We start from the raw sequence: 13724 nt of genomic DNA, 5'->3' as shown, positions 1-13724 counted from the left end.
AAATTGGGATACTAAGATAAAGAAGATGCAACTTTAAGATGCTTTGAGAAAGTCTGACAGCACAGGGGGCAGGGGGAAGCGAAAGGACTGAGCTCCCTCTGTGGGTTGAAGGGAGGGCTACACCATCAGAAGAGCGGAGATGGGGTCCCAGAGACTAAGCTATCCTAGGCGTCCCAGCCCTCACCGCGCCCTGACCCGTTCCTCATGCAGGGGCTGGCGACTGTCTTGTCTTCTACAGAAGCCCTTCCATCATGGGTATCCTGGCCGCCGACAGGCTCTTCCTGGGAGAGATAGGGGCACTGGACGACGGGATGCTGGTCTACGGAGGAGAGAACGTGGAGCTTAGTTTGAGGGTGTGTACCTGTCCCTGCTGTTTACGGGCCAAAGCAAAGGGGAGTGTGTTGGTTCTCCATCCTTGCAACAAAATACCTGAGGCAAACACCATAAAAGGAAGTGGTGTTTGTTTTGGCTCATAATTTCAGAGGGTTCAGTCCATGGTTGCTTGGCCCTATTGCCCTTGGGCAGGTAGTGAGGCAAAACATCACAGCAGGGAGCACATGGTGGGGGAAACTGTATACTCCTGGCACGTGGGAAGTAAAAGAATGAGAAGGGCTGGAGTCTCACCATGCCTTCACCAGCGCGCCCACCTGCGGTCTAACTTCTGCCCACTCAGATCCACTTCTTAAAGGTCTCACCACCTACGATGCCGCAGACTGGCGGCCCAGCCTTCACCATATGGCTCTGGGGGACATTTAAGATCTAAACCATAGCCGGAACATAATCGGATCTCTAGAACCCTAGAAAAGGATGAATATCATTGGCTCAATAAGTGGCCACAGTCTCGTTTCTGAGCCACCAGGCCTCAGAGGAGTTGGCAGTGGGATTTTGGGAGTGCAGCCTTCTGAGGTAGGACTGCATCACTGGGAGGTGTGGCGGGGAAGGGTAGAGTTGAGGCTAAGCAGATGTTGCCCCACTTTCCCCTGAGGATGCCAAACATTTTCCAAGCATCTCCCAGAATAAACCAACCTTAGAGGAAAACGGCTCCTTGTAAGTTCAAAGCCTGAAGAAGTGGAGTGGGTGGAGGGGTGAAGGAACGCAGATATGTAGGCGGTCAGCCTGTGTCTATGTGCACCTAGCAGGGCAGTGGACATGGCGGCAAAGGTCCGTGCTGAGATGCAGTCTAGGAGAAAAATCCAGGGATGGATGCAGCGTAGAGATCCTCAGTCCAGTCCTCATTCTCTCAGGCTTCATGTGTCTAGGATAATCCCAGCTTCACACTTCAACAGTGAGGCCTCTTGCCTGCTCCTGGCAGCTTCTCTTGCTTGTTTAGGTCAAATGCACAACCTGAAATTTTATGCTCTACAAGGGAATTTGTGGTGCAAACTAAGAAAACTACAGAAATCCAGGTCCAGGTTCGTTAGCTATTACAAAAAAAAAAAAGGCTGTATAACAACTGTCCCAATCTTGTTGGTTTAAAGCAATGATAATTGATTCTCATGGATTTGACCACTCAGCCTAGCTTGGATGCGATGCCCTTTTCTGAGTACAGCAGCCATCTAGGGAAAGAAAATTCTTTTTGTGGTCCAGCAGAGGTCAAGTGGAGCCATATGGAGTTTCCTGAGGCCTAGAGTTGGAAGCGTGCTGTTTCAAAAGAGGCCACAGGGAAAAGCTCAAAGTGCTATGAAGCATTGGAGTGAGAAATCCCACACATCACAATCAATTTAGAACAGATTTCTTGCATAAAATACCCTCCCACAATGTCTTAGTCTCTGGTGCACAATACCCAACAGCCACTACTTAATGGAGGAGAGGTTTACTTTACCTCTTGGATTACTCCATGGTTGGCCGGCTTGGGGGGAAGACAGTGGGAGTGGGACAGCGGAGGAGAAGTTGCTCATGTCACAGCAACCCCGAAGCAGAGAGGTGGGAGATGCCCCTTCCAGGCCTCACCCCAGTAAGCGTGATTTGCTCTGGTGGTTAGTGATTCTGAGCGCTTTTCTTCATTAGATTCTGTCTTTCTCCAGTAACAAATCTTGGAGAACAATGAGTTTTCTCCTGACATTTAGTGGCCACGGCAGGGCCGGTGCCCCTGGATGTGTGAGAGGGGAGTACCGGGAGGAGAGAAAAGCCAGAATTTGTGAAGAAGTTACCCTGGGCCAGAGCTTCACATGGGGGGGCCAGAGCTTCACATGGGGTTGCCCGAGTCCAGAATGTGCATTGAGGGTTTCTTGCGCCAAAAGATGATTTTTCTTCCCTAAATTTCTATGAATTGGAAACTTTCATCAACTAGGAAAATTGAAGTGAAGTTTTCTTTGGATTTCTATTTGCATGACTGTAGAATGAGCAAATTGAATGTAATCACCACATGATTCTGGGGGGTTATGGAGGAGAAATAGGAGGACAGTGGAGAAAGGATGCGCTTCGGGGTAATCTTAGAGGCTGCCACCCTGAGTGCTTGCTAAGTCCGCTGGGTCCTCCTGTCAGCCTGGAGGTGGACGTGTCCTCTCTGCAGATGAGTGAGTTGAGGCTCAAGCAAGGGTGAAAGTTTTGACCCCAGCTGCCAGGTGTGCAGTTAGGATTTGAACACAAATCAGTTTGACTTCCAAGTTTGGTCTTTTCACTCCATTATTCTGGGTTGTGGGATGCTAGGTGGAGAGGTCTATGAGTTAATAAGTGGAGAAAGGGATGAAAAAAATTGGAAGTCACACAGCGGAACTGGCTCCTCAGGAGGACACTCTTTTAGATGTATTAACAGAGCCAGCAGAGTGCAACTACCCACCCTCAGCTCAGGGGCACCACTGGCCCAAGTGCAGTAGGCTTCGACTTCTTCTGGGAGTGAATTTGCTCCCAGGAACTGCAGCTCACCTGGACACGCGTGTGTGATGTCAACCCGGCGTGATTAGCTAGTTCTATCGTCCACAGTGTGAAAGCACTTTCTAAGCCCAGTCTTAGAATGCAAGCATGTTTGGATGAGTATTTTTGCACCCATTGAGGTTCTAAGGGAGAACATTTATAGGATCAGAAGTCATGGTAGCTTTTGCGTTGGTGTCTATTGCTGTGTAACAATATTATCATGAACTAGTGTCTCAAAGCAAGGCGCATTCTTTATCCCACAGCTTCTGTAGGTCAGGGGTCTGCAGCTTCGCTGGGTCCTTGGCAAAGCTGGAGCCGAGGGGTAGACCGGGCTGGTTCTCACATAGGCTGGGCTGCAGAAGGTCTGCCTTCAGGGTCGAGTGCTTAGGGATAGCGCTCAGTTCCTTCATGTGTGCTGCACTGAGGGAGCAGAACAGTCAGCATTTTGATGCATAGCTGGAAGCCGCTCTTGGTTCTTGCCATGTGGCCCTCCCCATACGTAGCTCACAACATCCCGGCTTCTGCAAAACCTGTGAGGCACAGTGTCTCCCAGCCAGATGGGCACTGCCAGCTTGTGTGGTGTAAACACAGATAGTAACCAAGTTCTGATTCTGTAAACTTGGTCACATCCCAGGGGTCAGAAGAAGCTCATAAGCCCACAGCCAAGGGAAGGGGATCAGGCAGGGGGTGGACACCAGGCAGGGGGTCATGGAGGCTGCCTCAGGGTCTCTCTGGCTCCTGACCCTGTATCTAGCGTGCAGGCAGGGAGAGGCTAAATCTGGTGAGCGGGGTCTGAGGACACTGTGCCTCTCAGGACCTCGGCTCTGTCCTTAGGGCTGAGGGAACAGAAGGGCCTCTCTTCCGGTCCTTTTAGGAGAACTTCCTGAAGGAGGTGGGTTGCCAGTGGCTGTTTGGTGACAGGAGTGAAGCACTTTGGCAGGCTGCTAAGGAAGGATGGTTTAGCTAGGAAGCGAGGCAACCTAGAGGTGGGAGCGGGAAGACAAACACTGTAGTCTTTAAATAACTCTTAGGGTCACCCTGTGAGTCAAGAGGTCACGCTGTTCACCGATTGCAGTGCCAGCCCGTCTCTTGCAGGTGTGGCAGTGTGGAGGGAAGATCGAGGTCTTACCCTGCTCCCGTGTGGCCCACCTAGAGCGACACCACAAGCCCTACGCCTCAGATCTGGGCGCTGCACTGAAGCGCAATGCCCTGCGTGTGGCTGAGGTCTGGATGGATGAGTACAGACACATGGTCTACCTGGCCTGGAACTTACCGCTTCAGGTTGGTCCCGGCTGAAGGGAAGCAGAAGGAAACAAAGAATGGAGCAGGTGGTGGGAATGGGGGGAGTGGGACAGGGAGAAGAAATGTGTCATCCCGGTTCTAACACATTCGGGTTATAGCCAGAGAGTGTGGCCATAGTGACATTTCACATGTATATGACAGTGCTATAGTCCAGACACTTATTATTTATTGACTTTTTAATATTTTATTGGTACATTCTAGATATACACAATGATCACATTCATCATAGGGAATTTGCACCTGTACATGATGTATTTTGATTCTTCTTTTTTCCATTCTCCTCCCCTCCTGTCAATTGCTTTACTCCCTCTTATTTACAAAAGCTTTGTTTCCATTTTCCCTTCCATTTTTTCTCTTTTTAAAATACCTTCTCCCTTCCTTCCTTTCCCCCTCCCCCCTCCCTAGTTCCCCTTCCCATTTGAACATTTTCTTCCTATTCCACAATATCTGTTATACATTAGGTCCTTATTTGCCCTTTAAGTTTCTCACAGCAGACAGACAATGCAATATTTACATATGTATGTTCGATTTATTTCACTTAAAAGTGTGTCCTCAAGGTGCATCCTTTACCTAGACATGTCTCAAACCTATCCCTCTTTATGACAGAGTAATACTCCATTGTATAAAAAATCCACATCAGCCTGGGGATTTAGCTCAGTGGCTCCTCTGTCTGCCTGGAAAGTGCAAGGTCCCAAATTCAATACCTCATACCAAAAAAATCCGCATCTTTGTCCATTCACCTGTGATGGGCATTTGGGCTGTTTCCAAGATTTAGCTATTACAAATTGTGCTGCTATAAAGATGGGTGTGCATATATCACTGTGGTGTGATGCTTTTAATTCTTTCATGAAGATACCAAGAAGGGGAATAGCTGGGTCAAATGAAGCCTCTCTCTAGTCCTAGTTCTTTGAAGTATCTCCACACTGATTTCCACAGTGGTTGCACCAGTCTGCACTCCCACCAACAGTGGAGAAGGGTTCCTTTTCCCCACAGCCCTGCCAGCATTTGTTATTGGTTGATTTCTTGATAATGACCATTCTTTTTGGAGTTAGCTGGAATCTCAGTGTTGTTTTAATCTGCATCTCTCAAATGACCAGTGATATTGAACATTTTTCATATCTTTATTTGCCACTTCTACTTTTTCATCTGAGAAGTATCTATTCACTTCAAATGCCCATTTTTGGATTGGGTCTTTAAATTTGGGGTCTGATTTTTTTGAGTTCATTATATATATTAGTCCTTCATCTCGGAAACAGCTGACAAAATTTTTTTCCCACACTACGGGTTGTTTCTTCACTCTGTTGGTGGTTTCTTTTTCTGTGGAAAAGTTTTTAAATAAGAGATGATCCCAGTTAATTTTTTGTGGTATTTCCTGTGTGGTCTGGGTTTTGTTCATAAAGTCTTTGCCTACACCAATGTCTTCAAGAGTTCTACCTATCCTATCTTTCAGCAGATTTAGTATTTCTGCTTTATTATTTAGATCTCTGATCCATTTTCATTTTAGTTTAGTGCATGGTGAGAGATATTGATCTAATTTTAATCTTCAGCATGTGGATAACCAGTTTTTCAACACCATTTATTACAGAGGCTGTCTTTCTTCCAGTGAAAGTGTTTGGCCTCTTTGTCAAAGATGAGGTGGCTGAGTGTATTTGGAGTTGTTTCTGCATCTTCTAATCTGTTCCATTCATCCTTGGGTCCTTTTTTTTTGCCAGTACCATGCTGGTTTATCACAGTAGCTTTGTACTATAATTTCAAGTCAGGGATTGTGATGACTCCTGCCTTGTCTTTGTTGCCCAAAATTTCTTTTTCTCTTCTAGGTTTCTTGTGGTTACAAATGAATTTTAGGGTTGTTTTCTCTAATTCTGTGAGGTATACAATTGGTTTTTTGATTGACTTTGCACTAAATCTGTATAATGATTTTTAAGTATGGCCATTTTCACTTCATTGGTTCTTCCTTCCCAAGAACAAGGGATAGATTTCCATTTTCTGATATCCTCTTTGATCTCCTTTTTCAGAGGGCTGTAATTTTCAGTGTTAAGTTCTTTTACTTTCTTCATTAGATTGAGTCTGAAGTACTTCATTTTTGGATGCTGTTTTGAAAGATGTGGTTTCCCTAATTCCTCTCTCGGTGATTTTGTTATTCATGTCCAGGAGGGCTATTGAGTTTTGAGAGTTGACTTTGTATCCAGATACACTATTGAATTTGGTTATTAAATCTAGAGGTATTTTGGTGGAGTTTTTGGGGTCTTCTCTGTAGAGTATCATGTCATCTGCAAATAATGATAATTTAACTTCTTCCTTTTCTATTCTCATTCGTTTTATTTGTTTCTCTTGCCTAATTGCTCTGGCTAATGTTTCCAGAACTATATTGAATAAGAATGGTCACGGTGGACATCCTTATCTCATTCCTGATTTTAGGGTGAAAGTGTTCAGTTTTTGTCCATTTAGTATGATGTTGGCTGTTGGTTTGTCATAGATGGCTTTTATCAAATTGAGGTAAAGATCCTCTATTCCAATTTTCTGAAGGGTTTTTATCATAAATGGGTTTTGGACTTTGTTGAATGCTTTTTCTGCATCTATTGAGATGATCATGTGATTTTTGTCCTTGGCTCTGTCATGTGGTGTATTATATTTATTGATTTGCATGTGTTGAACCATCTCTGCATCCCTGGGATGGATCCTATTTGGTCACGGTGTATAAACTTCTTGATGACTTGCAAATGCATTCTGCATTTGTTGGCATTGCTGGTATCTTCCTGAGGATTTTTATGTCTATGTTTGTTAGGGAAATTAGTCTGTAGTTCTCTTTTTTTGGCTGGATTCTTTTCTGGGTTTTGGTATGAGGGTGATGTTTGCTTCCAGGAATGAGTTTGGGAGTATTGCTTCCCTTTCAATTTCATTAAAGAGTTTGAGGAATAGTGCCATTAAGTTTTCTTTAAATTTCTTGTAGAATTCAGCAGTGAATCCATCAGGACCTGGGCTTTTCTTTGTTGGTAGGTTTTTAATTATATGTTCAATTTAATTGACTGATATTGGCTTATTTAGATATTTTTTTGAGACAGGGTCTCACTATGTAGGTCAGGCTGGCCTGAAACTCACAGTGATCCTCCTGTCTCAGCCTCCCAATTTCTGGAATTACAGGCATGTGCCACCACACCTGTCATTTTATTTAGAATTTTTGTATGTTCTTGATCCAGCTTTGGTAATTCATATGTATCCAGGAATCTGTCCATTTCTTCTGTGTTTTCCATCTTATTAGAATACAGGTTCTCAAAATAGGTACTGATGATCTTCTGGATTTCCAAAGGATTCTTTGTGATCTCACCCTTTTCATTCCTAATTGTGTGGATTTGTGGCTTTTCTTTCCTTTTTTTTGATAAGGTTGACTAAGGGTTTATCAATTTTATTTAATTTTTCAAAGAACCAACTCTTGGATTCATTGATTCTTTGTATGGTTTTCTTAGTCTTAATTACATTAATTTCTGCTCTGATCTTTATAATTTTCTCCCTTGTATGAGCTCTGGGTTTGATTTGCTCTTCATTTTCGTTACATTCATCATTGGGATCTTGTACCTTTACATGACGTATCTTGGTTCTTATTTTTTTCCCCATTCCCGGCCCTCCCTTCACCCTCTCCACCCTTCCCTATTTATAAAGACTTTGTTTCCATTTTTTTCCTTTTCTCATGTTTTTTCTTTTCCCTTCTTTCCTTCCCCCTTCCCCTCCCACTTCCGCTACTCCTTTAGACCTTTTCTTCCTATTTCACAATATCAATTATACATTTTGATCCTTATTTACACTTTTAGTTTTTCACACCAGAGAAACTATTTGGTATTTACATACATGTGTCCTATTTATTTCACTTACGAGTATGGCCTCAATGTGCATCCACTTAGCTATAAATATCTCTAGTTTCTCATTCTTTATGGCTGAGTGGTACTCCATTTTATAAAAAAACCCACATCTTCTTTACCCAGTCTCCAGTTGATGGACAATTGGGCTGCTTCCAAGTATTAGTTATTACAAACTGTGCTGCTATAAACATGGGTGAGCATATATCACTGTGGTATGATTCTTTTAATTCTTTTGGGAAGATACCCAGCAGAGAAATAGCTGGGTCAAATGGGACTTCTAATCCTAGTTGTTTGAGGTATCTTCATATTGATTTCTACAGTGGTTGCACCAGTTTGCAATCCCACCAACAATGAAGAAGAGTTCCTTTCTCCCCACAACCCTGCCAGTATTTGTTATTGGTTGATTTCTTGATAGCAGCCATTCTTTCTGGGTAAGGTGGAATCTCAGTGTGGTTTTCATCTGCATCTCTCGAATGATCAGTGATGCTGAACATTTTTTCATATGTTTATTTGCTATTTCTACTTCTTTGTCTAAGAAATGTCTGTTCATTTCAGATGCCCATTTTTGAATTGGGTCTTTATATTTGGGAGGGGGTCCTGATTTTTTAAGGTTCTTTATATATTCTAGATAGTAGTCTTTCTCTGAGGTACAGCTGGTAAAAAATTTTTTCCACATTGTAGGTTGTCTGTTAGCTCTGTTGGTGGTTTCTCTTGCAGTGCAGAAGCTTTTTAATAAGATGAGATCCCAGCTGTTGATTCTTTGTGCTAGTTTCTGTGCTACTGAGGTTTTGTTCATAGTCTTTTCCTATGCCAATGTCTTCAAGAGTTCTACCTAACTTGTCTTCCAGCAAGTTTAGTGTTTGTGTTTTAATATTTAGATCTTTAATCTACTTTGATTTTAGTTTAGTGCATGGTGAAAGATAAGGGTCTAGTTTTAATCTTTGGCAAGTCAAAATCCAATTTTTCCAACACCATTTATTAAAGAAGCTATCTTTCCTCCAGTGGGGATGGTTGGCTCCTTTGTCAAAGATGAGTTGGCTGAGTATGTCTGGAGTTGTTTCTTCATCTTCTAATCTAGTCCACTGATCCTCTGGTCTGTTTCTTTGCCAGTACCATGCTGTTTTTATCAGAGTGGCTTCGTAGTATAGTTTCAAGTTGGGGATTGTGATATCCCCTACCATGTCTCTGTTGCCTAGAATTGCTTTTGCTATTCAGGTCTCTTCTGGTTCCAAATGAAAAAAATTTTTTTGTACCGGGGATTGAACTTGGGTCCTTGCACTTGTGGGGCAGGTGGCAGAACCACTGAGCTAAATTCCTGGCCCCCCAAATGAAATTTTGGATTGTTTTCTCTAGTTCTGTGAAATATACTGTTGGGATTTCAATTGGGATTGCATTGAATCTGTATGGCAGTTTTGGAAGTATGGCCATTTTCATTATATTGCTTCTTCCTACCCAGGAACAGGGGATGTCTTTCCATTTTCTTATATCCTCTTTGATCACTTTTTTCAGAGTGCTGTAGTTCTCAATGTAGAGGTCTTTTGCTTCCTTTGTTAGATTGATTCCTAGATATTTCATTTATTTGGATGCTATTATGAAAGGGATTGTTTCCCTAATTTCTCGCTCAGTGAGTCTGTTATTTGTGTTCAAGAAGGCTATTGATTTTTGAGTGTTGACCTTGTATCCAGCTACTCTGTTGAATCTGTCAATTAAGTCTAGAAGTCTTTTGGTGGAGTTTTCTGGGTCTTCTATGTAGAGTATCATATCATCAGCAAATAATGACAGTTTAACTTCTTCCTTTCCTATCTTTATTGCTTTTATTTCTTTCTCTTGTCTAATTGCTGTGGCTAATGTTTCCAAAACTATATTGAACAGGAGTGGTGATAGTGGACATCCTTGTCTTATTCCTGATTTTAGCATGAAATTTTTTGGGTTTTGACCATTTAGTATGATGTTGGCTGTTGGTTTTTCATAGATAACCTTTATCAAGTTGAGAAAAAGACCATCTATTCCAATTTTCTGCAGAATTTTTATCATGAATGGGTGTTGAACTTTGTCAAATGCTTTTTCTGCATCTATTGAGATGATCATATGGTTTTTGTCCTTGACTCTGTTAATATAGTGTATTATATTTATTGATTTACATATGTTGAACCATCCTTGCATCACTGAGATGAATCCCACTTGGTCAGGGTGTATGATCTTCTTGATGACCCTCTGTATTCTGTTTGGCAGTATCTTATTGAGGACTTTTGCATCTATGTTCATTAGGGAGATTGGTCTGTAGCTCTCTTTTTTGGTTGGGTCTTTCTCTGATTTTGGAATGAAAGTAATATTTGATTCCAGGAATTAATTTGGAAATATTGTTTCCCTTTCAATTTCATTGAAAAGTTTAAAGAGTAGTGGCAATAGTTCCTCTCTAAATGTCTTGTAGAATTCAGCAGTGAAGCCATAAGGACCTGGGCTTTTCTTTGTTGGTAAAGTTTTAATTATGTTTTCAATTTCACTGATTGTAATTGGGGTGTTTAGAATTTTTATATCTTCTTCATTCAACTTTAGTAATTCATATGTATCTGGAAATCTGTCCATTTGTTCTGTGTTTTCCATTTTATTAGATTACAGGTTCTAGAAGTAGGTATTGATGATCCTCTGGATTTCTGCTCAATCTGTTGTGACTTCACCTTTTTTGTTCCTAATTGCATGGATTTGAGCCTTTCCTTTCCTTTTTTTGATTAGTTTGGCTAAGGGTTTATTGATTCTATTTATGCTTTTGAAAAACCAACTCTTTGCTGATTTTTTTGTATCATTCTCTTAGTCTCCATTGCATTGATTTCTGCTCTGATCTTTATATTTTCCTCCCTTGTACATCTTTGGGTTTGTCTTGCTTTTCATTTTCTAGGAGCTTAAGATTCAGCATTAGGTTGTTTCTTTGAGCTCACTCTGTTTTTCTAGTGTGGGCATTCACTGCTATGAATTTCTCTTGCAGAACTGCTTTCATTGTGTTCCATAGATTCGTGAGTATTGTACTGGCATTATCATTTAATTGTAAAAACTGTCCAATTTCTTCTTTAATTTCCTCTGTGATCCATTGGTTGTTCAGGAAAGTGTTATTTAGTTTCCATGTGTTTGTGAAGCTCTTGTGGTTTCTTATGCTGTTGATCTCTAGTTTAATTGCAGTATGGTCTGATAATATACACAGGATAAGTTCAATTCCTTTGCATTTACTTAAATATGTTGTATGAGCTAGTATGTGGTGTATTTTGGAGAGTGACCCATGTGCAGCCAAGAAGAATGTATATTCTGATTTTGTGGGGAGGAACACTCTGTAGACGTCTATTAAGTCCATTTGTTCAAAAGCTTGGTTTAGTTCTAGTATTTTGTTGTTAATTTTTTGTCCAGATGATCTGTCTATTTGTGATAGTGGGGTATTGAGGTCCCCCACTACAATTGTATTAGAGCTTATTTGGTTTTTCATGTCCCTTAATATTTGTTTTGTATAGTTGGGGCATTAGTATTTGGTGCATATATATTTATGATTGTCATCTCTTCCTCTTGGATTGTCCCCTTTACAAGGATGTAGTGACCATCTTTGACTCTCTTAATTAGTTTTGGTTTGAAATTTACTTTGTTTGCAAATAAGATAGCTACCCCTGCTTTTTTCTGGGTTCCTGTCACATGGAGAACTGTTTTCCATCCTTTTACTTTCAGTCTATGAGTTTCTTTCTTTTTTTTTTTTGTATTAAATTCTTTTGTTGGTACATTGTAGGTATACAACACAATTACATTTCTCATTGGGAATTTTACCTTTATATAATGCATCTTGGTTCTTATTTTTTCCTCATTCCTAGCCCTCCCTTCATGCCCTCCACCCTTCCCTATTTACAAAGACTTTATTTCCATTTCTCATCATTTTTTCCTTTCCCTTCTTTTCTTTCCCCTGCCCCTCCCACTACCCCTACACTTTTGGACCTTTTCTTCCTATTTTACATTATCAATTATTCATTCTAATCATTGGTACATTTTAGGTATACAATATAATGACATTCATCATTGGAAATTTGCACCTTTACATAGTCTCTCTTGGTTCTTGTTTTTCACCCTTGCCAAGCCCTCCCTTCAATCCCTCCAGTCCTCCCTATTTACAAAGATTTTGTTCCTATTTTTCCATTTTCTATGAGTTTCTTTTTGAACTAGGTGCATTTCTTGTATATAGCATATTGTTGGATTTTGCTTCTCAATCCATTCTGCCAGTCTCTCTCTCTTTCTTTTTTTGGTACCAGGGTTTGAACTCAGGACCTTGCACTTGAGAGGCAGGCAGTGGAACCACTGAGCTAAATCCCCAGTCCCATTCTGTTTCTTTTGATTGGTGAATTGAGGCCATTAACATTGATGGTTATAACTGATTTGTATTGACTTATCATTGTTGTGTTATTTTCATGTTGTTGGCTCTTTTATTTTTTATTTTTCCCCCTCTCCCTTTAATTTCTTGCCTTGCATGATGGCTTTGCTCTGTTGGGCCTCATGGAGTTGTGACCGTCATTGTCTTTTTCTAGGATATTGTTTAGAATTGTTTGGACTGCTGGTTTGGTATTCATGAAGTTTCTCAGGTGTTCTTTGTCATGGAAGCACCTTATTTCCGCATCAATTTTGAAAGATAGTTTTGCAGGATACAACAATCTAGGTTGTAGTTTGTTTTCTTTTAAGGCTTGAAATAAGTCATCCCAGGCTCTCCTTGACTTGAGGGTTTGTGTTGAGAAAGAAGTCTGCTGTGATTATGATGGGCTTTCCTTTGTATATGATTTGTTTCTTTTCTCTACTGGCTTATATTATTTTTTTTCTTCTGTTGGGTTTCAGGGGTCTTTATTATATGTCTAGGTGTAGATGCTTTTTGATCATGGCTAGTTGGAGTCCTATATGCCTCATTTATCTGTATGTCAAATTCTTTTGCTCTGTTTGGGAAGTTTTCTGTCATTAATTCTGTGAACAGTTTTTTTTTATGTCATTTGTACTTTCTCCTACTTTTCATGGACTCCTATCAGTCTTATATTATTCTTCTTTGTGTCATCTAGGAGCTATTGGATTGATTTCTCATGGTCTCTTACTATTTTTAAGAGATCTTGCTTTTCATGGTCACTGACCATCATCCTGTCTTCTATATCTGATATTCTGTCTTCAGATTGGCTCAGTCTGCTGTGTATGCTTTCAATAGAGTTTTTAATCTCCTGGATACCTGTTTTAATCTGTCTCATGATTTCCATTTCTTTCCCATGTTGGGCATTCATAGTTACCATTTCTTTCCTCTTCTGGACATTCATGGCTTCTATCATGGTCTTGAACTCATCTATTTTTTTTTTGCTTAAATTCTTTTATTGGTACATTTTAGGTATACAATATGTTTACATTTATCATTGGGTGCTTGTACCTGTACATGATGTATCTTGGTTCTTATTTTTTCCCCATTCCCTGTGCACCCTTCCCTATTTACAAAGACTTTGTTTCCATTTTTTCTTTTCTCATAATTTTTCCTTTCCCTTCTGTTCTTTCCCCTCCCACTTACCCCAACCCTTTGGACCTTTTCTTCCTATTTCAAATTATCAATTGTTAATTTTAATACTTATTTACACTTTCAGTTTCTCACACTAGAGAAGCTATTCAGTATTTACACATGTGTGTCCTATTTATTTCACTTAAGAGTGTGGTCTCAATATGCATCCATTT

At 40.8% G+C, this 13724-nt stretch overlaps 1 protein-coding gene across 2 annotated transcripts in view; it reads left to right on the top strand.

Moving 5' to 3' along the window:
• The window catches only part of Galnt8 (polypeptide N-acetylgalactosaminyltransferase 8), a 50755-nt gene that overhangs the window by 20349 nt on the left and 16682 nt on the right, over nt 1–13724 (top strand). For both annotated transcript variants that reach the window (XM_087214190.1, XM_087214191.1), the window contains exons 6-7: nt 239–353; nt 3949–4134. In XM_087214190.1, coding sequence (XP_087070316.1) covers nt 239–353; nt 3949–4134 — 301 coding nt within the window. The remainder of the gene's footprint in view (nt 1–238; nt 354–3948; nt 4135–13724) is intronic.

This window comes from Heterocephalus glaber, unplaced genomic scaffold, assembly GCF_053883595.1.
Source record: "Heterocephalus glaber isolate CG9 unplaced genomic scaffold, H.glaber_assembly_v1.0 deba00001444, whole genome shotgun sequence".
Lineage (NCBI taxonomy): Eukaryota > Metazoa > Chordata > Mammalia > Rodentia > Bathyergidae > Heterocephalus > Heterocephalus glaber.
The sequence above is the reverse complement of the archived record's forward strand: the minus strand, read 5'-3'. Positions and strand labels throughout refer to the sequence as shown.